This window comes from Chlamydotis macqueenii, chromosome 20 (assembly GCF_036417535.1).
Source record: "Chlamydotis macqueenii isolate bChlMac1 chromosome 20, bChlMac1.mat, whole genome shotgun sequence".
Taxonomy (NCBI): domain Eukaryota; kingdom Metazoa; phylum Chordata; class Aves; order Otidiformes; family Otididae; genus Chlamydotis; species Chlamydotis macqueenii.
This window is the reverse complement of record NC_141575.1, coordinates 10,006,652-10,030,983: the sequence shown is the minus strand read 5'-3', so window position 1 is coordinate 10,030,983 and position 24,332 is coordinate 10,006,652. Positions and strand designations below refer to the sequence as shown.

Sequence of the window (24,332 nt, the reverse complement as noted above, 5' to 3'; positions counted from 1 at the left end):
ACTCCTGATTTTTTTTTAAAGACTCATCTACTGAGAAACCTCTACAAGGTGTCTGTGTATGACTGAACCGTAAGTAGAGATGGGTTCAAGTCAAATAGGTCAAACCCAGACTGAACATCAGGTTTCTCTGAGCTTGGAGGTGAAAACCTTACTGTTCTGTCCAGCAAAAGCTCTTTTGCCCCACATGCCCACCCTTTTTCTTTCCATCTATATTTTTCCCCGTCCTCTCTGTTTGCAAAGGTTTTGTGTTTTCCCCCCGTCTTTGTCTGTGTTGCCTTCTCAGTTCGTGCACGCTGTTGTTTTGTTGGATTTTTCCCTCTTTGCAGCCTCCTCGGCTGCTGTCCTTCCTTTCTGCTGTTTTCTGGGTCCCATTTCTCAACTCTTCTCCTTGGTCGGCGCGACCAGCCTCTGCGGTTTCGCGCGTGTGGCTTGTGCATGCGTGGGGTCCTTTGGCCGCGCCGCTCGGGCACCAGGAGAGCTCTATCTTGCACTGGGGGGGTGAGAGAAGCATGTAGGAAATGAATTTGAAAATCTCTTTTACCCAGCCAGATGAAAAGAGGAAAGAAAACCGCTTTGACTTTGCTTTGGTATCTTGAGATTTGTTCCCTGGTTCATTTCCAGATGAGGGTGGTGGTGGTTTTCCACTCTGTCTACAGTCTGTACAGAGACCTTGAGACCTCTTAGAGAGAATCAGCTTGTCTATAGCGAAGGGTTCTGGGGGTTTCTATGCTATTTGGTAGCTGCAATAAGGTCAGAGCGGCAGCCGGCTTTGCCGTCTCGTGGAGTCAGCCTGTCCTTTGCACCACAGAGCTTTGCGTGCGCCTTTAGAATAAATGGGAGGAGATGCTAAATGTCTCTGCTTGGCACTGCAATGCTGTTGAGAAATCTTGTTGATATCTTGGAGATATCTGCAAGAGGAGGGTTGGAGGAGGGTTTATTTGAGAGCCCGGGGGTGTGGTTCTTAGGAACACAGGATGCTAGGAAAGGCGATAACCCAAACTCTCCAGAGCTGTCTTTTTACCTCCTTCTCTGGGAACAGGAGAAGACAGCATCGCCAGCGGACACATCTCCTCTGTCCAAATCTAGCTCCAGGATAAGCCTCACACGGGGCTGGCACAGCAATGCTGGCAGCTGGAGTGGACTCTTGGCTTTATTTCATGGTTCTACACCCCCCGATTTCCAGGGTGCTTTATTGCAGGGATGAGGAGGGCTCTGGCTCTCCCTTTAGCAGCACCTCCTGCCACGGCCAAGGCTCCTGGATATGTGATGAGGGGTGAACTCACCTCGCCCGTCACTACCATGTGGATTTTAAAACCTGGATTAGGTCTCTGAAGGCTAAACAAGAGTTTGAATGTCCATTTGCCCAGTCTTGCTACCTCTTCTGTGCAGAGCTAGCATCATGCATTGCTTTTGCTGGACAAGGAGCAAGGTTGCACCTACTGAAGGCAGGATGGACTCCACGCAGCAGGTCCAGCTGTGTGCCAGAGACAGAGCCTGCATTTCGGGGCACAGACCTGGCTCCTCTGGCCATGGGAGGGAGGAAAGCCATGGCCATTCTCTCTGAAGCCAACAGAAGAGTTAAATGAGAGTATAATAATTACAACTAGGTCGGGGTGAATTATTCATAGCAAATAATTTATTCACCAAACTCAGCCTCATTTCCCACAAGCAGTGCTCCGTTGTCCTGGATTTATTCACGTTTGGGGATTGTTCCCAGAGCAGTTCTTGTCCCGGAGGCTGTGCGGGAGCTGCTGATGGGGTGTTCTTAATAATTTGAATCCATTGGGGTGCCAGCTAGTTTTCCTGGTGTCAGTGAAAAAAAATTATGGTGCAGATATTTCTGTTCAGTGCTCACTTTCTGGGTCAGGCTGGGAGCCATCAGGAGACCTTTTATCCCAGCTTTTGACACCAGCATGGATTTTCTCCCATTTCTCTAATGCCTTCTCTGCCTCTTTGGACATTGTCCAAGAAGTTTCTAAGCAGGAGATCTGCAGAAACCAAATGCTGAAAGGGCACAAATCCTGTCGGCTCTGCTTGACACAAAGATTTGGGTTCTTGTTAGCGATGCCTTTGTTTATTTGCAATTAAATCACTACCAGAAGCCGAGGGGTGTCTGCACCCTTCCCGACCACACAAGTAACCAGAGCAAGAAGCCTTCCGTCCCTAACCCCAGCTGTAATCAGTTCATACCTTGTTATCTGCACAGAGTTAATTAGGAGGCTCTAGAGACAGTATTGCATCTCCTGCCTCTGGGGCCTTTTCCTACAGAAATATTAACGAGCTCCCCTCGCTTGTTTGGGAGGGGGATGCCTCTGAAACAGCCTAATTAAAATCAAGGGCTGGAGGAGGGTTCCCCAAGCGCAGCTGGGAAATAGGAGCGGGGACTCCATCTGCTGCCGGCTGCTTTTCCTCAAACACTCTCGGAGGAAATGGGAGGCGAAAGGAGGAAGAGGAGCAGCGCAGGGAATGGGGAAGTCCTTTCCTGCCAGGTCTGGGCACCTAGGAGGGATTTTTACCTTTTGTCCTGCTTCTGAGTCATTAATTCACCTGACATTTGTGGCTGGCAATTCCCAGGGCACCCCAAGGGATGCAAGCTTTTTCCTAGCATGAGGAAGTATCGAGTCCCCTGCCATCTGCATCAGCGGGCTCGTACGTTGTCCTTCTGGGGTCTAGAAAGATAGAAAGTTATCAAAATCAGGTTGGTTTGGTTTTGTTTGTTTGGGTTTTTTTGATCAAATTTTTGCATTGTATTCCAAAGCACGAGGAACTGGCAAGACATGGCCTTGAGGCACAGCTTCAGCCAGAAGAAACAGCAAAAGTTGGGGGAAATGTTGATTTTACTTTAAATTGTGTACAGCAAAAAACTGGTTCAGGTTTTTTAACCATGTTGTTGCCTGTGTTGTTTGAAAAACATTGAGATTTTTCTCTTTTAATCCTGGTTAGGGGTGAAAATCAAAAGTTCTTGATTAATTTTTCAAAGAGCAATTTTGGTTCAATCAAGCTTTGAAAAAATGTACCAATTTCAATTGGATTCCAGTTCCTTTTAAATGGATCCTATAAAAATGTAAGTGAATTAAAATACAGGTAAAATTAGAAAGTAGCTTTGAAAGGACTGAATTTTCTCATGTTGGAAGGAGATATTTTTATGTTAGGGTTATTTTATAATATTGGGAGAAAAAATGTAGGTATGTGTTTGTTTGCAGCTTCGGTCACGTTTCTGGCGCTAGGAAAACCCACCAGACGATGCGCAGGGGAGCTCAGGAGCCGAGTGTCTCCTCTGGGACTGCGCCGCCGGTATCTGGCTGGCTCCTCGGCACCTCTGGGTGCCAACGGTGGTGTGAGCACCCGGCATGAGCACGTCTCACCAAAGTGCCTTCTCCCTCGCATCCCCCCACAGTGTGGTGGCACAGCTATTTTGAGTCAGAGATCATAGAATCGTTAGAGTTGGAAGGGACCTTTAAAGGTCAATTCTTTTCAATTGAAGGGACCTTTCAAATCAGTTCCTTTCTCCTGACTGCTTAATCTTCAACAGCTCTCCCAGAAATGTGATATTTCTGTTTAAGCAACATATTTTCTCGAGTCAGGGGCTGCCAATAAAGCAGTTTTCATTGATATTGGGAGGGATCTAGGGTGGCTTGTAGCTGAGACCTGTTGGGCTTAGCTGCAGCGGGTTATGAGGCACTTCTGTCCCCTTTTATGGCTTTCTTGGCTAAAAAATGAGCAGCTGCTCTGCCCTGGTGTGTACAACTTGCAGCCCACCTCGCAGTGCAAGTGCTCCTCCATGGGCAGCCAACAGCATGGGAGACGCATCCCAGTTTGCAACCCTGATAGAGAGGAGAGGGGGAGACATCACACCCAAGCCAGACCAAGCCTCCCCTATCCTGACAGATCTGCTAGAGCCGGCCGTATCCCGGCTCGGGGCTGCGAGATGGGTGCGGAGCTGCACGACGACCACGCTCTCTGTTGGCTCATCGTTTATCAGATTGGAAATTGCAATGGCTTAAGGTGTCCTGGTTGACTTGTTTGGCCAGTTTGCTTATTGGGATGGAAAAAATGCTGTTGACCAGGAGGAGGGGATGAAAGGGTGGGAAGAAATGTGATTTGGGGAGAGGCTCTTCCAGGCAGCTGTTTGCAGCACTCCCAGCCACCCCCTGCACTTAACTTCTGCTCAGCCAACCTTTCTGCAAGTGTGCAATTCCAAGTGTGTATCCCCTTGGGAACTCTCCCTCTAAATCCTTTGTCTCTGATTAAAATTTTGGAGGAAAGACCTTCATACAACATTGCTGCACATAGCTGTGATGTGGCCTGTGTTCTGCAACCCTGTCCCTTGGGAATTCAGTCTAGAAAGTCAGCTGGGGGGCCTGGGACGTCTCAGTCCCAAAATGTTTTTTTGGTGCTGGTTTATGTGAGGATAGAGCTCTCCTGGGGGGAATTATTTCTCATCTGCTTGTTGTTCACTTCCGTGCATCTTATTTCTCTCTCCATCCCTTGACTTTCTCCCACTGAAGTGGGAATCAGTGGGACTCTGTAAGTGGTGGTTGTGGCCTCTCGTCGATGTAATAATTCTGTTGTAACTTTTTGTGTGCTGAGGGCAGAAGTAAAAATTAAACCCCTGTTTCATTTGACACAAGTGAACAGAAAAGCGTTGTTGTGGCATTGCCAGCATTTGATACTGTCATTGAATTAGAAAGGGAGGAGAATCTTGGCTTTGATTTCTCTATCTCAGGCTTGTCAAGCATGGAAGATAACCTCTGGGCATGCTTTAGGAAAGCTCTTTGAGATTACAATGGTTTGTCTCAGACTTTAGGAGACAGGGTAGGTTGTTACACGTGTCTCTTGTCCCTGAAGCATGCAATCAGATCTGAAGACCTGTAATAAGATAAACGAGGTCTCGACTCCCCTGAATGTCAGCTCACTTCAGAAGCAGACTTTTTTGCACTGGACCAGTGCCCTGTGCCTTCCATTTGGCCCTGGCAGCACCGACACATGTCCCTCCTGGGGCGGATGTTTTCTCCTTGGCTGGCAACGGGTACCAGGGCTGGAGTCTGTCTTCTCTCAGGGCAACAAAATGCCGAAGGGAGGTCATACCTCTAGGAAATGTCACCTCGGGGATTTCTCTAAGTAGGGAGGCTAACCCTGGGGTGGGAAGGGTGAACAAGTCTTCATTCACCAGTCTTGGCTTCGTTTTGGGTAGAGCATAGGAGCTCACACTGAGCACTCTGCCCCACTCTGCATCCCGCCTCGCCTGAGACTCCAGGCAGGTTCCTACGCTCAACAGTGCTGCCCTTCCCTTTAGCAAAAACCCACCCCTAAGCAGAGCTGCTTCTACCAGACAGCATCCCCAGGCAAGCAAGGAGGGTGAGGGGGTTGCGCGGGACACCCGGGAGTCACTGCAGTTGTATCTGAAGTGAGGATCGCAGCCACGAAGCTGCATCTCCAAGTGATGTTCACAGCCATCGGCACTGCGTGGTGCTACGGCATGCAGAGCCCAGGGGGGATCTGGCCCCGTCTGTGCGCCCTCCGCCACCGCAGCCCACTGCTGACGGCGCTTAAATTTCTTTAGTAGCACATTGGGCTGTGGTTAAACAAAGAGAAGGTTTCTGTACAGCGATAGGGATCAAAATAACAGCCTCAGCAGCTTTCAGACGTGGATGAAATTCCCTCCCGAACAAGGGGCCCAGGCCGAGCTAACGCTTGGTTTTCCCTGCTGCCACTAGGCTCTGCTCGGATTAGCGCCTGGTGAGCTCCTCAGGTTGCACCTACCCTGGGAACGGAAATGCAGGGGCTTGGCTGATATAGCTCCGGCCAAGGAAGTTTCTAAACAGCTTGTGAAAGCCGAGGAGCTGAGAAGTCATTAGGTTGCCAAAGGAGAACAAATCCAGCCTTTAAATGCTTTGCTAGGGTTATCAGTAAGGCTTGGAGAGTGGTTCTCCGCATCTGCGTTTATGTGCTCTGCCACCAACAATGGTAAAGAGAGCCACAGACTTCTGTAGCAATCTCAGGTACTTCACTGCTTACAAGAATGATGAATTTGCCCTGTCAGAGGAGGTCCTGGCTGGTGATGGGGAAGGAGGTGCTACCAGCTCTGAAGATCTTGGAAGAGTCTGATTTTTGAGGAACTATTCCATGTTTGGACTGAAAGAACATGAGTAGAGGAAATTTTAGTTCTCATGTTAATCCAGCCTCCTCCCCTATGGGTGAGGTCCAGCTGGAGCTGTGTAGCTCATTGACTGGAAGGAAGGGAGCAGACCTTCAGAGCTCCTGGGATACCCACAGGGAATGGAGGTAAAAGGCAGAACCCAAGATCTCCAGTCACAAGGGTATCGCACACCTTTAGCTGTTAGCAGCCAGACCCACGCTGCCCCAGGGTACTTGAGCCCTACCACAGGGCACACCAGCCTTGTTTTCTAGCATGCTTCAGGCTGTGTACAGAATGCCTCATCGTGGGACCACCCCACAGACTGCGGAGCTCCCATGCAAAGCATGCACAAGCCTCCTGTTGTCGTTGCCACCTCGTATCACCACAGGCAAGGCCATCTGCACAGCTGGAAGAGGCACAGCCAATTTCTGGGTGAAGCCGCATCCCCGGATGGTGGAAACAAATCCTCCGTCATCGTACTCCATTCCATGGCGCCAGGTCCCATTTGTGCTATTGCTTCTGTTGTAGAACCAGGATATAGGTGAAGGTAACTGGTGTCGGAAAGGATGACCAAGGTGGCTTTGTGGTTTGTATCTTCTGAGCGCGCTGCTTTGGCTGACGGGTACCAGCCACATGTCTGGGGGCTGCAGACATAGTTGAAGACTGTGAGGAGCAGGGTACCGGGCTCTGAAATGGGATGAGAGCATTCAAACTGACCTTTTTTTGGAAGAACTCTCTTTGTAGGATTGCAGTATGAATGCTGGCAAATCAACAGTTTAAACCACTAAAGCCACCATTACGGCTCCTGGAAAGGAGTTAATGTCTATGGAGAAGACACATTTTAGCTCGGTGCACAAAAGGTTAACACATGTTTGTGACCTGGCTGTTTCTGAGGGCTTGCAGTGGGGAGGGAAGGGGTGGTGGGGGGAGGAATCCTGACCTGTGCTCACAGCCACCACATTTCTCTCTCCAGCGCCTGGTGCGGATGAACATGCCGATCTCGCCTGAAGATTTGACCGTCCACTTCACCTCCACGCTGATGGCCTTGATCCGCACTGCCCTGGAAATCAAACTCGCCTCAGGTGAGTGGGAGGTGATGTCCGACAGCACCCGTGGGTTCAAACCCCGGCTGTTCTGTTGGCTTGGTGTCCAACCAAAACCACCAAAATCCTGCCCCAAGTGGAAATCCTGTTTTCCTGTTGCCTGTCTGCCATCTGCCAGTGCCCGAGGACAGGGGAGCCTCGGGGACAGGTGCAGAGAGGGGTCCTGAGCATTGCTCTGCCTTTGGGGTGGCTGCACACCGGCGTCCCTGTCAATGAGGCGTAGGGAGCTTTGCCCATCCCAGTTGAGAGCTCTCAGAGGAGAAACCCTGTGCGTGTGCTCATTGCTGTGTAACACAGATAAGAGCTTCCACATCCCTTTTCTAAACTATTCCAGTACGAGGGGAAACCCGCCCTTCTCCAGTTGCTGCTGCTGGCAGCGGAGCCATGACCACAGTGCTGTGAACCGTGTTCCGCCTTGAGATAAAATTTAATTATTTAAGTGTTTGATCAGGCATATACTTGACTTCCCAAACAAACATTGCAATGTAATAAAACACACTGGCCTTTCCTCTGAGTTGTTACGCTGTTTAACCAGGCTGGCTGGGGTCAGAAGCAAGGCACGACTGGCCAAAGCACTCCCATACCTCGTTTAAAAGCTACCGGGAGGTAACAGGGCTCTTATGAGCAAAGGGCAGGGCAGGGCAAGGACGTTGTGCTTTTCCTAAGTGGATTTAGGCCAGCCTTCCCTCTTCTGTGTATTAATTACCTAATATGTTGCTTAAGCTTTGCCTTTGACGCTTTGGGTACACATTGCTGGAAGAAGACAGAATTTTGAGGTCACTGGGACTGCCCCAGGGAGTGAGACCCAACATCAGACACTGATTTCTGAGGATGCATTTAGGACTGGCTGGGATTTTAGGGGCCAGCGCCTTATTTTAGTAATAAGACCTAGAATAAGACCTCTAGAATAAGGATGCTGAGACTTTGTACTATTTTAGGCTTCTAGTTACCTGTCAGCAATTCAAACAGCTGAAAAAGGCTCCCCCTCGCCCTTTTCTTTGGCTGCACGGTGGAAGGGAACCAGAGAAGAGAGCTCAGCTGGTAGCACTGGGTGTTTTCGAGGTTTGTGTCTGCTGTGGGTTGTGAGGTTGTGGCCTGTTTTGTTGTTATGCACTTAGTTTGAATAGGTTTCGTGTTCTACGTTTAACTGAGTCTTTAGTGAGACTAACAGGCCCTTAATAGCCTTCCCTAATGAGTTTCCATGTGGGAGTTCAAACCGCCATGTAGCAGAGTACCCAGAGCCTCCTCCCGTTACTTTTCCTCTTAGAAAAATCATCTCTGTCGTTCAGATGAACTACTTAATTGCCTGCTGTGCGGTGCATTCAGCTGGGAGCTGGCCCGTTGGCTTACACGTACTTTAATCACTTTCCACGCTCGTACTGAGACATCACTTTGGTCCTTTGAATAACGCCGCCGTGCATGGCGCTCTCTGGTTTACGTTGTGGTGTAGCTGCCGTTTGATGCTGCTAATGCAGAACAGCAGTGTTCTTGTGTCTCGTTGCCAAAAACTTCAAGAAGAGTTGTTGATGGAGAGGGTTTATAATCAATGGTGGCATCGCTTGTGGTCCAGCACCCCAGACCAGGTCCTTTGCGTCACACTTGGAAGGTGCTGCTTTGTGCTGACACTGTCCAGCTCCCCAGACGAGCAGGTGCCTGCTGTTAGGTAGAACAAGTCTGAGCTTAAGTTGAAGCCCCAAGCAGCAGCAGAGGGTCAGCAGGTTGAAGCGATGATGGTCCTGATGAGTTCGTAGAATCATAGAATGGTTTGGGTTGGAAGGGACCTTCAAAGGCCACCCAGTCCAACCCCCCTGCCAGGAGCAGGGACATCTCCAACCAGATCAGGTTGCTCAGAGCCCTGGCCAACCTGGCCTGGAACGTTTCCAGGGATGGGGTATACACCGCCTCTCTGGGCAACCTGGGCCAGTGCTCTACCACCCTCAGTGTAAAAAATGTTTTCCTAATATCTAATCTAAATCTACCTCCCTCTGTTTTGAAGCCAGCACACCTTTGCCGCAGAGGAGGTCACCAATTCCCTTTGTAGCATCTGCTGGTGCTGGCTTGGTGTCCTCGAGAAGCGGGAGCAATGCCTTCTCCTGTGCCCACTGTGCAAACAGTGGTGTGCGCTGAAAGGACAAGGATTTTCACTCTTCTTTGTGTTCCCCTTTCTCTCCCCTCCCTTTCTGCAGGGGGTGTGAAACAGCACCAGTGTGACGCTGAGTTGAGAAAGGAGATCTCCCTGGTTTGGCCCAATCTGTCCCAGAAGACTCTGGATTTGCTGGTGCCTCCTCACAAACGTAAGTGGTTTGTCAGCAAGCCCCAAACCCATCCCAGCCACCTAAGAAGCCTGGAGTGGGTTTCTCCATCCTTGCCTGCTGGGTCCTGAGCCCCGCCTAGGAGCATGGTCATCTAGAGGACACAGCAAAGGGGAGAAGTGCAGGTCAGATCCTAGGTGTCCTCTCCGCAGGGTTCACAGCTCACATCTCCACACCATGGTCACATAAGGAGTAGGGAAGCTGAAGTAAAAACTAGGCACGTATTTCATTATGCTACAGTAGACTCCCTGTATTTTGGGGGGGGGGGGGGCGGGGGAGGGGAAGTGACAAGAGGGGACCGATGCCCTGTGTGGTGTTTTCCAGTGCTTTTTCATAGCTTTGTCTGCCTCCGTCCTGGGTCTTGCAGGACAGGAGAGCAATTTCTATCATCTGGGCTCCAGGAAACCAGGAGAGGAAAATTAAAGTTTGCTGCGAACGTACAGAATCAGCAGTGAGGTATTCTGGGGCTCAAGGCCCTTGTGTTAGTTGATGATGTCCTGGATGAATGTGTGGATAAAATGGAAAGTTTGCCGTTATCTCAATGGCCAAGTCAAGGGCTCTGGATTCCTATTAATGAGAAACAGTGCAGAGCAATAAAACCATTGTTAATTAAGAAAAATGAGACAGCTGAGGAGGTGCAAATCAAGGGGTAGAGACTGCTTAAATTTTTTCCTTTCCTCTTTTCTTGATGCCTATGTGTCTGCTGCCGTAGCTCTTTGCTGTACGCTAAGGGCTCAGCTGCTGTGCAGGGAAGGGCTGTGAGGGTGAACAAAGACATCTGGAAAAATGAAACACTCTTTAAACGTTTATTAGCCCATTATGCCCCAGTTGACTGCAATTTAAGAAATAGGAATAAGGTTTCTTTGTTGATAAAAAGCTGGCTATGGGTCTGGTATTAATTTAGCAATTCTTCCGTCGGTGATGATTACAATGCCACGGAGTTTTCCTGCCTGTTTTTTTTTCTACACAATCTCTGTGAATGTTTGCCACAGAGAGCTAGAGACGAGGGCCATTGTCCTCAGATGTGAAAGGCAGCAAAATGCAAAGATCTGAAGAAGTCTGATGTAACCTTTTCTTGGTCTTTCTTTCTTCCCCCCACTTTTCTAACGTCGCCTCTTCTGTCGTCTTGTTTTTTGTGCCCATTTGTTGTTATTTCTTGTACTCTTTGACTTATTCTTCTCTTCTCCTGATCCTTTCCCATTCCTCACCTGAACACCTCTGCTGCATTTCACCATCCCCTGGCAGCCGATGAGATGACTGTGGGGAAGGTCTATGCAGCGCTGATGATATTCGACTTCTACAAGCAGAATAAGAACAGCAGGGAACAAGTCCACCAGCCGCCTGGAGGCCTGTGCCAGGTACGTAGCCAGAAAGTGTCCTTCTTGGTCCTCCCTCTTGGGCAGCCTTTTTCTCCAGCCTTGGGCATCTCTCACGAGAATCACTGGCACATTTCATCCAGAAAGTCTGGATGCTTTTCCAGGCAGGATTTGAAAATGCTGTCTCAATAATGGAAACCTCTGCTGAAAGTCTCTTTCTCAAAAAATGAAAATAATTTTTAAAAGAATCATTGCAGTTGCCTTTTCCAGTAGGTCTGGAAAGATTTTTTCCAAAAAACATCATGTGATGTTTGTCAGTCTAAGTCCTGTTTTCAGAAGTGGCCTACAGACTAGGGAACACCAAAGGTTTCTTTGGGGCACCAAAGAATTATTGAAAACTGACGATAGTTTGGCTATAAAATGTTTAAATTGCTTTTGAAAATGGGGATTATTCAAACTTATTTTGGCTCTAATAGATTTGAAGATTTTTCCCATTTCTTGAAAATATTTTCACACAGCTGGCTTGAATTGAAACCCCAATGGTTTCCGATAGGACCAGTACATATTGATTTCACGATGATCATCCAGCTGGTCGCCAGCATGGCCTGTCTGTCTGTCTCACAGACTGGAGGCTACAGCAGACCCAGTGTCACAACGGGCCACCTGAATTGCACAGCCCCTTTGGCCACATCAGCGTATGAAATCCTTGCTGTGCTCTGGGGACAGAGTTGTCCTTCAGAGACTCTTAAACTATGGGAATGTTGGGGTGTGCTTTCTGCTGGGCTGATCTTTCAGGGTGATGAAGTGGACATTTTATTAACTATTAAATGTGGCTGCAGTCCATCTTCTCTACATGCAGCTCTGTCTCTGACAACCTTTCCTTGTGCTTCACAGCCTGGACCAGTGTCTCTCTTCCACCCCCTGAAGGCCACTTTGGAGCAAACCCAGCCTGCAGCATTCACCAATGCCAAGGCGTTCCTTCGCCAGAAAAGCTCTGCCTCACTCAACAACGGGGGTGCCTTGTGAGTATCCCATGACTTCACCAGAGCTGTAACGCAGAGAAGGGGCACACTGGATGTAAACATCAAGCACGACCTGCTGGTTCAGTTGTTCTGGAGGTGGGGCAGCACAGCTGGTGACACCAAGACCAGCAGCCCCATCACACTGTGGCTGGCACAATTTCCCACTGGTGGCTACCAAAATGCCTCCATGTGGCTCTGCTTCCCACTGCTGCCTCAGATGCAGTTATCCACATGGTGGTAGTGTTGGGTGCTCCAGAGATGCATGTTTTCTTAATGGTCTCCTCTGCATCTTCGTTGGAGAGCTTTCCATTGCAGCTAGTTTTAGGTGTGAGCTTACTTACAAGAATTTGGGATCATTGCAAAACAACCGAGCAAATCCCAGCCCACAAATCATTAATGCAGTGGGTTCTTGGGAGTTAAAAGGTCCTTGGGAGCAGAGAAGGTCCTCAAACTCATGGCGCTTGGTAAAAGCAAGAGCTTCTTGAGACCTTCCAGGACAGAATCTGGCTCTTTCTCTTTGGGCAAAAGAATACCTCCACAGAGAGCTTATCAAACAGTTATAGTAACAGTGATACCCAATCAATTCCACATTTCCTGCTCTTCTTCAGGTGACTTTCCTCTGGGTCACAAGTGCTATGGATTTTTAGTGATAGACATCTGAGGTTTAAATGTCCCAAATAACCTCGATGGGGAAGACAACATCAGATCCAACAGTGAAACCCAAGGCCACCTGTACCACTGTATGTTCAGTGAATGTCCTTTAGCTTTTGTTTGGTCAATGTCATTTACGGCTATTCCTCTAACTAGTCTGGCATACATAATTTGCCTGGCCTCCAAAATTCTTCATTCTTCATCAGAACCTGAGCTCCAGAAGTTGATTTCCTCAGCTACTGAAAAAAAAAAAAAAAAAAAAGGGCTGATTAATTTGGTTTCCTTGTTGCTCATGGGGCCTTCAGGCTACAAAGAAAGTGGCCCTGGAAAAACCCAAGGGACCTTATAGCTTCACCAGCACCTGTGCCTGCAACGAGTTTCATAAGTGAAACCTCAAAGGGCACCTGAGCACTTTGCCTTCATCACAGTAAGGTCAGCAAAATCTCTTTGCGAAAGAGTTAATCCTTTTTTTCTCTTTTCCTCCTGACAGGCCAGCCCCAGAGGGTGGGATCAAAGAGTCCAGTTCCTGGGGGACCCAGCGCACCCAGGATGTGTTTTATGAAACCAGGACACCAGCTTTTGAACGAGGCCACTCAGAAGAAATCCCCATTGAACGGGTGAGCAAACGGGTGAAGACAAGGTGGAATGCAGTGGATTTTAACAGATATCAGGCTAGGCACTTTTCTGAGAGCTGAAGAGGTCCTCTGTCCCTTGAGACAAGCATTACTCTCTCTCTTACACCCCAAAGTTTGCTTGAATGTTATGGAGAAAAAGTAAATCTGATATCTTCTGCATTCTGACAGCTGTACATGTGGACGGACTTTTCCTGGAATTATGTGTCTGCTGCAATAAGTTACTTAGGGTTCTCTCTTCCTAGTTATCCCATTGTCCCCATCTCGTTGTCATTAGTGTGCAAACTCAGAGGAGACATCTCTCGGGTCAGAGCTGGGGATCGTTGCCGCGTCTAGTGGAAGAGCTTGGCCCACTCTTGTCCTTGTTGAAGACAATGCTGTAGATAGAATAACCTGGGCACTCCACAGCTCTTAATTTACTCTTTCTCCTTCCAGCTTCTCTTCACAATCAAATCAAACTTAGTAGAAGCCTGCTCAGATGATGGCTTTAAACTTGATGTTCACATTTTTGCTACTGAAACCATTTCTTGTCTCGATCAGGTGGTAGAAATGAGGGAAATCAGCCCCACGCTTGCCAATGGAGAGCACCAACCAGGCCTGGAGAGCCAGGGGCGGGCGGCTTCCATGCCTCGCCTGGCCGCTGAGACTCAGGTGAGTGAGGAAGCTTTACTGGCGGTGGGAGACTGAGAGCACGTCAAGAACTCGGTATCTCCTCTCTGCTTGCTGTGTTGTTGGAAGTTACTTGTGAATATTTGTTTTAAAAGATGTTTGCTGAACCTGGAGACAAGTAACCAGCCTTTGCACTTGGATGGCAGGCGTTCACATGTAGGCACAGCACTGTCCCCAGTTTTACTCCTCCCTGGTTGCAGCAAAAAGCAACCCAAAGTAATCCCTCTGCCTGGGCAGCTAACTGGTGACCACCTGCCCAGGAGTCTCTGTTCATGTCTGTAAGATGTGAAGCATCCTCTCTGTTTTTTGTTTTTTTGTTTTTTGTTTTTTTTCTCTTCCCATAGTATTTAGCATACACTGTCTTGTGACCTTGGTCAGTAAAATGGTGTTGAGGATTTCCCTGGTTTAACTTCTTGTAAAGAAATCTCACCATTAGAGTTGACTTTTACAGCAACTTGTGGATGCTACTTAGTGCGTAGGATGTCACGGTGTTCACAGATCATTTCTGGGCATTTCACATCTTCATTGCTAGCTTGTTGTCCCAGCCGCTTTCCAGCCGCTGTCCTGCCTCTGTACGTCAGCACACCGTACTGCTCGGCCGTGTCACGTTCAAAGGGCCTGATTCATACAGTCAGGAGTCAGCAGCCCACGGCTGGGGGCTTCTCTTCTCATTTGGAGTCCAAGATCTGTGTCACCCTAAAACCGAAAGCCCGTGTATTGCATACGCAATCATTTTGCTGATGTGCTCAGGCTGGCGCAAGCTGCACTGCATCAGCTAGCACATTTCCCAGCTGACTTCAGAAACTGCGGTCTTTGTGTGAGAGCTGGGATGCTCTGCATTATCAGGAACACCGCTCAACGTGCTTAATAAAAGCAACAGACCCCAAAGCAAACCCGCGCTCCCCAGCTTCCCCCTTCCCAGAACAAAGTTGTCCTTTATCTGAGACCACAAGCGCCGTTGTCCCTCCCCAGGTGATAGGTTGGCAGAGCCTTTCCTTGGGGAGCTCCTCTCCGTTGCAGTCAGGTGTTTGCAGAAGTGAGTCTCTCTCACAGGATTATTTGTCCCCAGGCCACAGCTGCCCCAAGTGAGAGCTGTTTAATCTCACCATGAATCAGGCCCGTAATACCCGAGCGGATCTAACCTCATGTAGAAGTACAATGTTTTGGTGGTGGTAGCTTCAGCTGAATAACCGATGTCCTTTCTGTGTGTCTTCCCCCTCCATGCCCCCACCCTCCCTCTCACGTGCTGCTTCTGCCTCCCTCAATCTTTGAGTTCGTTATAACTCTTCTTTTCTCTTTGCCTTTCATTCCCCTGACTTTTTGTTCCACTTTTTTTTTTTTTTTTTAAATCTCCCTATGCTTTCCACTTCACCTCTCCCCTCCCTCTTTGCTGCCCTCCCCCATCCCCTCCCCTCCCCTGTCGTCATCGTGTCCGCTGCACATCTGCCGTGATGCCTGACACTGGCTGTACTGTGGGGCTGCTTCCAATAATGCCTCTCATCTTGTCCGAATTGTTTGCAGAGGAGCAAAGCACGGTCACCTGGGAGTTACCTGGCAGTATGTAGTTTGCACTAAGTTGTCTCCTATTAAATTCGTGTTAAGAACTGATTAACCTTCCTTAACCCTTTACTTTTTTCCCTTCCCATCTGGAGTCCAATGTTGCACCGACGCAGCTGCTATCTCTTTCCTCTCTCCACAATCGCATGCCACACGCTGCAACGGCAGGGACTTTTTGTTTGTTTGTTTTGCTTATTTACTTGTTTTCTGTATGCCTTGTTGCACAGGAATTTAGGAAGTGAAAAGAATCAGTTTGGTGATGAAGAAGCAATTAGTAACTCTCGGGAGGGTTATGGTAGAGCCTCCCGAGGCCGGCGGGCAGCCCATGAAAGTAACGAGAGCGTTGTCAGGATTTATGGAAAGGGCATTCATTGCTTTGCCACTTCCCATTAGCGTCAGTGGGGACTTCTGTCCCTGGAATAAGCACAGGATCGGGTCCAAAGTCCAAAGAGAAATGTTAATTTCTTATCAATTTGGATGGTTTTTGTTGGGAAATTTCTGTTGGCTTCTTCCTGGCAGCTTGGAAGTCTCCATAAATGTTTTTAGTGGGAAGTATTTTCACTGTTTTGCCCAGCAGACCATCCATTTTCCAGACCTCTCTGCCCTCCTCCATCTTCAGGTTCAACACGAAGTAAGGAGGACAAACGTGAAGGTCTCCAGTATAACTTCTTGCCCACACCGCAAGAGACACAGGAGATGCAAACACGGCACGACGTGGCCCTGTTACCCAAGCTGATGCAGACCCCGGGGTGCCTCAATGCCACAGGCCGCACTGCGCTCCCCGAGCCCATGGTCTTGTCCTTGCGCCCCTGACAAACCTTCCAGCTCTAGCACTCCCACCTTGCCCTCCAGTGGGAAGCACCAAAATTTGGGTAACTGCCCAGCAAGAGAGCACCAAACAAGAATTCAGCCCCTTTGCTCATGAGATGAACCGCCCGTGACAGCTCACTGGGAGGGCGAGTGGTTCTTTCCGCCCCAAAATCACGAGCAAAGCTGCGAAACAGCCGGCTTTGCGTTGTGTAAATATCACGGGGCAGCGGAGACCTGAGTTTTGGGATAAGCAAACAAAATAGCATAGATGGTAAAAATAATACAGGGCTCTTTGGAAAGGTTACAGCAAACAAAGTAAATGTTCTGCGAGAGCTGGCGTGGGAGGCACATAGTGGACTGCGAATTCAAAGAAGGCTAAGAGCTGAGGGACCAGGGGACTCCTGAGCTCCCTCCCAGTCAGGCTGGATCGCCGTGCCCCGAGGTCTTCCCCCAGTTTTGATGCAGTGATGGACACAGAGAAGCCTTCAGAAGATGGATGAAGCCCGGTCTCCACCATGGAGCCATCCGCAAAGCAGCTGGAGACCAGCAGAGTTGACAGAGTAGGAAACACAGGGATCATCCTAATTTTCTGAGCTTTGTTACCTTTATTGGGTGGTAGGGAAGGGAAAGGCTTTGAGAACAGCTGTCCTGCAGTCCAGTTGTCTTGGTTGCTGCAGAGCATCTTTGTAAGGTTTGGAACCCAATGGGAAGGGAGCAGAGTCTGGAGCTGCCGAGGGTACAGGGACCAGCAGTGCCGGTGGGAGGCCGTGTTACTGCACGCAGATGTTTGGCTTTCAAGCCAAAGATGACTCGAAAGCAGCAACAGCAAATCTAAGCAGTCATTTTTGAAGATGTCCTGGTAGAACTGCAAGGGAATACAGGCTACCCTGCTTGTCCCAGCCACAAGAGATTCAAGGAGCGGTGGTGGGACAAAAGAGGTTTAAATGTTTGATGGGAGTCACCTTCAATTTCAGGGAGATAGAAATAATTACTAGGTGGCTTGGCCTGTTACCCTGACCCCTTATTATTCCTGATTTTTCTCCCTCTCCGTGTGATGCCCAGCAAAGCTTTCATGCTTTCCTCTTTGGAGTTCCTTTGGGGTAACCACAGGCCCCGAAGCAGCTTTGGGTGAAACTAGTCTTGAGGAATTACCTTTGTGAGACGCTTGGCTACTGTGCTGCCCTCTGCCCCTGCTAATCCACTGTGGACTCCCGTGATGCTGTGTTTGGTGTGAAGTGCTGCGTATCGCTCTGTGCCCCTGGTACCTGTGGATTGGCACACTGCTAAAAGTAAAGCCCATTTCAGCAAACGGAGATCATGTTTGCTCCTCAAATTTAGCACTCGATCCACCATTCCACAAGTCCTCCTGCCCATTCCAGTTGTAGCCAATTAATCATTTTTCTCCCTCCCCTCCTTGCCCCGTGTCTCGCTGTAAAACCCTCCCTATGCTGGGAACCAAGCTGCTGAGCACGGTGCAGTGCCTGCCCTCACCCTGCTCCATGTCCCTCCTTCTGCCTTGCAGCCCATCCCGGACACGAGCCCCATGAAGCGCTCTGTCTCCACGCTGACCCCGCAGCGCCCTCACGCCATGCACCTCTACGAGTACTCCTTGGAGCGCGTGCCGCCGGAGCAAGGGCATCACCACCATCACCACCGCTGCCACCGGCGGAAAGAGAAGAAGCAGAAGTCTTTGGACCGGTCCCCCCATCAGCTGGCCGATGGAGAAGCTGGTAAGTGCTTTGCAAACGAGGATTCGCTCCTCATCCTCCTACCTTCAGGATGCACAGTGGTCCTCTGATGTGATTTGGGGTCCCCTGTGCATGGAAGGACCTCCCTACTTCACACTTGGGAGTTCCTCCCATGTTGGTGACCCCCAACCAATGTTCTTCTTTCAGTGGCCCAGTCTGGTGAGTCTTCTTCCAAGGACAAGAAGCAGGAACGTGGCCGGTCTCAAGAGAGGAAGCAGCACTCTTCCTCCTCCTCCGAAAAGCAGCGCTTCTACTCCTGCGACCGCTACGGCAGCCGGGACCGATCTCAGCCCAAGTCTGCCGATCAGAGCAGGCCCACCTCACCCAATGGAGGGCCGGAGCATGGTCCACACAGACAGGTGAGGAGATGCAGGGTGGGAAAAGAGCCCTACAGCCTTCCAGGGATGTGCACACCTTCTCCGTGGAGAAAGAACAGGAAAGGCAGGGCAGTAGGAGGTAAAGCCTTTGAGGTCCTGTTTGGTGCTTCCCATCCAAGACAGGGACTGGAAACGTCACTTGATGACCTACTGCTGCCCCGTGCCACAAACATTTGACGATTGACAAGGAAATCCTTGCATCGAAGCACAAGCCAATGTGGTACGGTACAGGGACCCCAAACAGCCGGGGCTGTGATTTCAGCCGGGTTTGCTCATATTAGCGTTATTTTCCAACTGCTATTCCATGGGCTTCAGAGATGTCCTGTATTGTGGAACAGGTTAATTTTCTGAAAATTGAGGAAAGAAGTCATTTTTCCTAGTGCCAAATCGATCATCAATCCCGTTCTCTATCTGGGAGGAGAAATCACAGTAAGGAAGGGGGAAAATGTGGGAAAAGGCAAGACCTGGGTGGAAGGGGAGCGAGCTCAGCCACGGGCCAGAGTGGTTCCTGCAAACACCTCCCAGTAATGCACAGCTGCCCTGCTGAGAGGAGGCTCCGGCCGCTCTCCAAAACCTCCCGAAATCTGTAGCCTGCCCATGGTGTGTGATCAGCAGGGAGGTAGGTTTAGATTAGATATTAGGAAAAAATTTTTTACAATGAGGGCTGCAGAGCACTGGCCCAGGTTGCCCAGAGAGGTGGTGGGTGCCCCATCCCTGGAAACATTCCAGGCCAGGTTGGCCAGGACTCTGAGCAACCTGATCTGGTTGGAGATGTCCCTGCTCCTGGCAGGGGGGTTGGACTGGATGACCTTTGATGGTCCCTTCCAACCCAAACCATATGATTCTATGCTGTCAGCCAAGAGCCCCTGCAGCAACATCAGCTTGTGGGGAGCGGGAGGAAATCATAGAATCATAGTCCAACCTGGCCTTGAACGTTTCCAGGGATGGGGCATCCACCACCTGTCTGGGCAACCTGGGCCAGTGCTCTACAACCCTGCCTTCAGCAGGGATCCATCACGGTCCTTGGCATCCAGGCTGCAGTGAGCGCTCGGCGGCAGCCACCCCACGGCTCTAGGCACACCCGGGGCATGGGACACGCTGCGCACACCCATTCTCTGCTGGGAGCAGGTGTGACATCCGGGTTGGGTCTGATGCAAGAGGGAGCTGCAGCCCAGCAGGTCTTTTCCATCTTCTTGCATGCTCAGCGTACCAGAACTTTAAATATCATGTATGTTTGAATTAAGAAAACAGAAACATTCCTGTAGTGAAGAGACATTAGTCAGCATTACAGCATCAGCTGCCTTTTATAAACCAGTTCCCCCAGTCTCTCGTGACCTGTGTGGGTTTAGTAAGGCAGGGAGGAGAAAGCCCGTAGTTTCAGTGTCCGTGTATTTTATCAGCTCATATGTTATCTACTTTGAGTGGAGCTGCTAATACATTCCCTGGTTGCTCTGCCAAAAAAAAAAAAAAAAAAAAAAAACAAAACAAAAAAACCCCAAAACAACAACCAAAAAGCCCAAAACAGATTTTAAAATTTTTAAAAATAGCCAAAAATTTTTTAAAATAGCCAAACCAGCCTATCGCTTCTGTCCCAGTGAGCTGAAGAGCTCTTTGTGTTAATCAGGTGTCTGCGAGAAGCTCTGTCGGTCCCTTTCCTGCATCATTTTGGCTCAATAACAAGGTGCTTGTTAAATCTCGAGTGTTTTCGGTGTGGGTCTGTCCCGCTCTTGGGCGATGCAGCTTTTCCCAGGAGCCCTGGCCCAGCAGGTTTCAGCAGGTCCCCAGAGGCCCCTGCGTGCACCAAAACGAGAGGCTGGCTTGAGCCTCACGCTGCTGACAAGGTGGCTCTGTTCCAGCTAGAGCCAAGCCAAAAATTAGGACAAGTTTGGGTTTTTTTGGAGTTCTCTGGAGGTTTTTTTAACTGAAAAAAAAAAAAAAGGGAGACAAGAAAACCAAGCCATGAACATTTCATTTTGGGTCAACTCACACTGCTTCCTTTGACCCACATAGAAATGTCATGCATCTTTTATCAATTATTTCACTGTTTCCTTTTCAGTGCAGGTGAATTGTTAAATATAAATCCCATTTAACAATGAATCTGGGAAAAGCATTTTTAAAAATGAGTTGAAACTTCTTGAAATTTCAAAATGCTTCAGTAGGAGGAAGTTCGTTGGACATTTTGAAAAAAAACCTCAGCATTTTTTTTACAATCAAAACAATTTCCTGAATAGGTCCTGGATAAAAGAAGTTTGAAAATCTTGCAAAAAACTTTTTCAGGGAGCTTAATGCGGATCAAAATAATATAGTTCTGCTTTCTTTTGTAAGCATTGTAATTTTGAGGTGCTCAGCCTCAGGACACTGGAAAAAGCTGGGCATCTTCCCCTGGGCATTTGAGACATGGTAGGTCAGTGGGTGGTGGTCACCATCTCCTCCATCACCTCGGGTATGGGTCTGTAGCAGAGAAGCGGGCTGAAATGTGGGGAAACCAGAGAAAGGAGAGTGTGAAAATAAACGAAGAGAAAGGCGAAGGCTCAGTTTCCAGTCTGTGAAAGACGGGGAGTCATTAGCCGAGCAGCACGAGGAGCAAATGCCGTATCAGTCCCCGATGCCTGGCTGAGGGACGCCCATGCCGCTCTGCACCCCCAGAGCTGTGCTGGAAAACCACAGCAGGGCAGAACAAGCACTGAACGACAGCCCAACAAGCGTCAACCTGATGTTTTTACTGGAAGGAAAAGCCGCTCTTTAAAAATTAAAGGTCTGGTCTCAAAGTGTTGGGTCATGGAAGGCTGAGGGAATTTTAAAACACACTTGCAGGGCTATTCCTGTACTGCCCTGGGAGAATGGAAACAGAAATGCCAAAACAAGGGCCCGTTCCTCTCTCTCAAGGTATTTTTAAACTCGCTATAGCTTAGCTCGCTCCCGTGTGTCACTATGAGTAACACAGGAAGCTGCCAGGCTTTTCTACCACTCAAAAATCAGATATGTAATATTGGACAGGAGAAGATGATTTTTTTTTTTTTTTTAAGGAGCCCACTTGTTAAAATGAAAACCCATCCAAAAAGCTTGTTGTTATTTTTTCAGAAAGTGGCTATTTAATCAGAACACATTTCATTCTCAAAACTACAAAAAACTAGCCTCCCCCTAACTCCTCCTTCCACATAATCCACTTCTGAGCACAGAAATGCTCCCCCACACCAGTGTTCCTAACCGTGGGGTGAAGTTCTGCAGAAATCCACCCCAAAGCCAAAGTGCTGTCTTGCAAAGTTGTATTTGCAAAGATGGTACCGTGAGTTTTTGAGCTGCTCCGGCCTGGTCCAGGTAAGGCGCATGTCGAGCCTGTGTCTGGTGTGGATGCCCTCCCTCGGGCAGTGTCCCCTTCTGTCGGAGCCGTCTGCCAGTTTGCGTCCTACCGATGCTCTGATCCTTTCTGTTCCTATTTACTGCTCGCAGAACCTTAATTCTCCAGCTCTTTACATCTCGTGTTGAATTATTTCTCGAGAACCTCCTCCCCCTAACCGTGCTTGTCTAAACTCTCTCTTTTTCGCTTTTCTTTCCTCTTGTGACTTGTCTCTCCCTTCTGTTGCTTCTCCTTCTGTTTTATACCTGCCTGCCTTTGTGTTTGTCTGGTGTTTCCCTTTTTTATTTTTTGATTTGCTTTGTTCCAATTTTTATGTAGGGCAGTGGTTCAGTTAATGGGAGCCCCTTGCTGTCGACATCTGGTGCTAGTACCCCATGCCGGGGTCGGAGGCAGCTCCCACAGACTCCACTGACCCCACGCCCCAGCATCACTTACAAGACCGCTAACTCCTCGCCCGTGCACTTCACCAGTTTCCAAACCGGCCTGCCCACTTTCTCCCCGGGACGCCTGAGCCGCGGCTTGTCCGAGCACAACGCACTGCTGCGCGGGGACCAGCAGCTGCCCCCACCGGCGGTGGCCCGCATCGGCTCCGACCCCTACCTGGGGCACCGCGATGACGCCGACAGCCCCTACCGCGCCGTGCCGGAGGACACCCTCACCTTCGAGGAGGCGGTGGCCACCAACTCGGGACGGTCCTCAAGGACTTCTTACGTCTCCTCCCTGACCTCCCAGTCTCACCAAATCCGCAGGGTGCCCAACGGTTACCATTACACCCTGGGCCTCAACACGGGCCCCGGAACTGGCACCAGAGGACGTAGTTACTACCATGAAGCTGATGAGGATGACTGGTGCTAGCGGCATGGCAGAACCCTCCAAGGTGTGTGCGTTTAAAATCGATGAGTTTTATCATCTGGAAGGCCGGCCGTGAGCTTCGACGCACGTGGTGCCCAGGGCTGGAGGGGGCCCGTGGGGCAGCCCCCGCTGCAAGAACTGCTCTGCCCCAAGGTCCGGAGACACTCCTGCAGCCTCTCTCCTCTTGTTTTCTTTTTTTTCTCTTTTTTTTTCCTTTTTTTTTTTTTTTTTTTCACTAGGCACATCGAGGAAGAAGGCTCCCTCCTTATGGGGCAGGGCAGCGGGGGGAGTGCATCTCTCTCCCTCTCACCTGCCTCCCCACGGCCTTGTCAGGCTCAAACACACGCACCAGATGCCAAATCCGCCATGCGTGCGAGAAGCTGAGAGAAGAGCGATCCTTACCTTCTACGGCGGAAAAAGCAGACTGTCGATCCTTTTTTGAGATTGGCACCATTTTTGTTGGGCTATTTCTTAATTAATTTATTATAATATTTTTTTTCCCCCGGTCAGGGTGGGAGTCGGGGGTTGCAAACAGACACCCATTAACAAAGATCGCGTCCGCGTTTGCGTCTCGTTCACCGCTAAGAAGGAAGAGATCTACCCGAGAAACCGGGAGAGGAGAACCCCAGACCAGAACAAAGGACAGTCCATGGGGACTTGATGTTCAGCCACAGTGATCCTTTTCGGCGGAGCCTCCGAGCCGGCTGAGCGCTCCGGCAGCCAGGACTCTGCTCCGACACCGCTGCTGCGTGGATCTCTTTTATTTCACTCACCGCGTTGGGTCCTTCACACCGACACATGATAAAGCCACAAGAGAGCTACTTTGTAAGGACGGTTTCCTTGCTGCTGAGACTTTTCTTTCCGTCCCTCTCTCCTGTCGACCGCAACACGCCCTCACTGTTTTGTCTTGTTTACAATATAAGCTTGATTTAGCAAAAAAAACAACAAAAAAAAATATCCAGAAAAAAAAGATGAAAAAGCGTAGGGGTGAGAAGAAGAAATGTTATTGGTTTTATATCAAGCTATTAGATAGAACTTTAACTTTTCATTGTGTGCATTTTTGTAAATTGTACAGTAAAAAAAAAAAAAAAAAGAAAAAAAAAGAAAAAAATACTCTTTATGTAGAGAATTAGTCCAATTGTCATTCCAGGTCCCACCGTTTCTACCGAATGCTCCAGTTGTTCACTACTAAGTGCCTAACCTTTGAAATCTTTCACAGCGACGATGCAACCTCTTTCTTCGATGCATCAGACCTTGGGTGAGCGCGGGGAGGGGCAGGAGGGGCGGGAGGGCAGAGCCGGGGGAGCCGCTCGTCTCGGAGGTTCCGCGGTGCACCCAGCGCCCCGCGTCGCATCACTGGGCAGCATATGCGAGTACCAGGTTGGAAGCTTCCAGTGGGGAAGGCAAACGCTTTGGGGTTGGTTTGGGTTTTGTTGGCCTTTTATTTTTTTCCTTCTTTTTTTTTTTTTTTTTATATATATATATACTTTTATTGGTGGGAGGGGAGTGACTGCAGCAAACAAAACCGGCCTTTTCTCATTGAGGAGCGTTTGGGTCCCGCAGGAGAGATGCAGGTGGAAAAGTATGGCATCTGCAGAGATGCTCTTGCAGAAGGAGCAGCGTCTTTTGCGCTGCACCATCAAGTCACAGCCGGGCTGGAGAGCAGCTCTGGCCGTGTTCCACGGTGCGATGCATCATTTGTGCTGAGGGCTGTTGGACAGAGTCTTGTTTTTATTGCCTGTTAAGAGAAGGTTAAAAAAAAATAAGCAAAACCTCTTGACTCTGA

General features: G+C 49.3%; 1 protein-coding gene across 1 annotated transcript in view; it reads left to right on the top strand.

Annotated features, from left to right (window-relative positions):
• LOC104482992 (voltage-dependent N-type calcium channel subunit alpha-1B) overlaps window positions 1-22,771 on the top strand; it is a 286,868-nt gene extending 264,097 nt beyond the window's left edge. Inside the window, exons 40-49 of the mRNA XM_086763488.1 lie at window positions 7,113-7,221; window positions 9,429-9,536; window positions 10,800-10,912; window positions 11,765-11,892; window positions 13,034-13,160; window positions 13,716-13,826; window positions 15,366-15,401; window positions 17,734-17,941; window positions 18,107-18,318; window positions 22,013-22,771. Coding sequence (XP_086619614.1) covers window positions 7,113-7,221; window positions 9,429-9,536; window positions 10,800-10,912; window positions 11,765-11,892; window positions 13,034-13,160; window positions 13,716-13,826; window positions 15,366-15,401; window positions 17,734-17,941; window positions 18,107-18,318; window positions 22,013-22,549 — 1,689 coding nt within the window. The 3' untranslated portion in view covers window positions 22,550-22,771. The remainder of the gene's footprint in view (window positions 1-7,112; window positions 7,222-9,428; window positions 9,537-10,799; window positions 10,913-11,764; window positions 11,893-13,033; window positions 13,161-13,715; window positions 13,827-15,365; window positions 15,402-17,733; window positions 17,942-18,106; window positions 18,319-22,012) is intronic.
• Window positions 22,772-24,332: the final 1,561 nt, after the last annotated feature.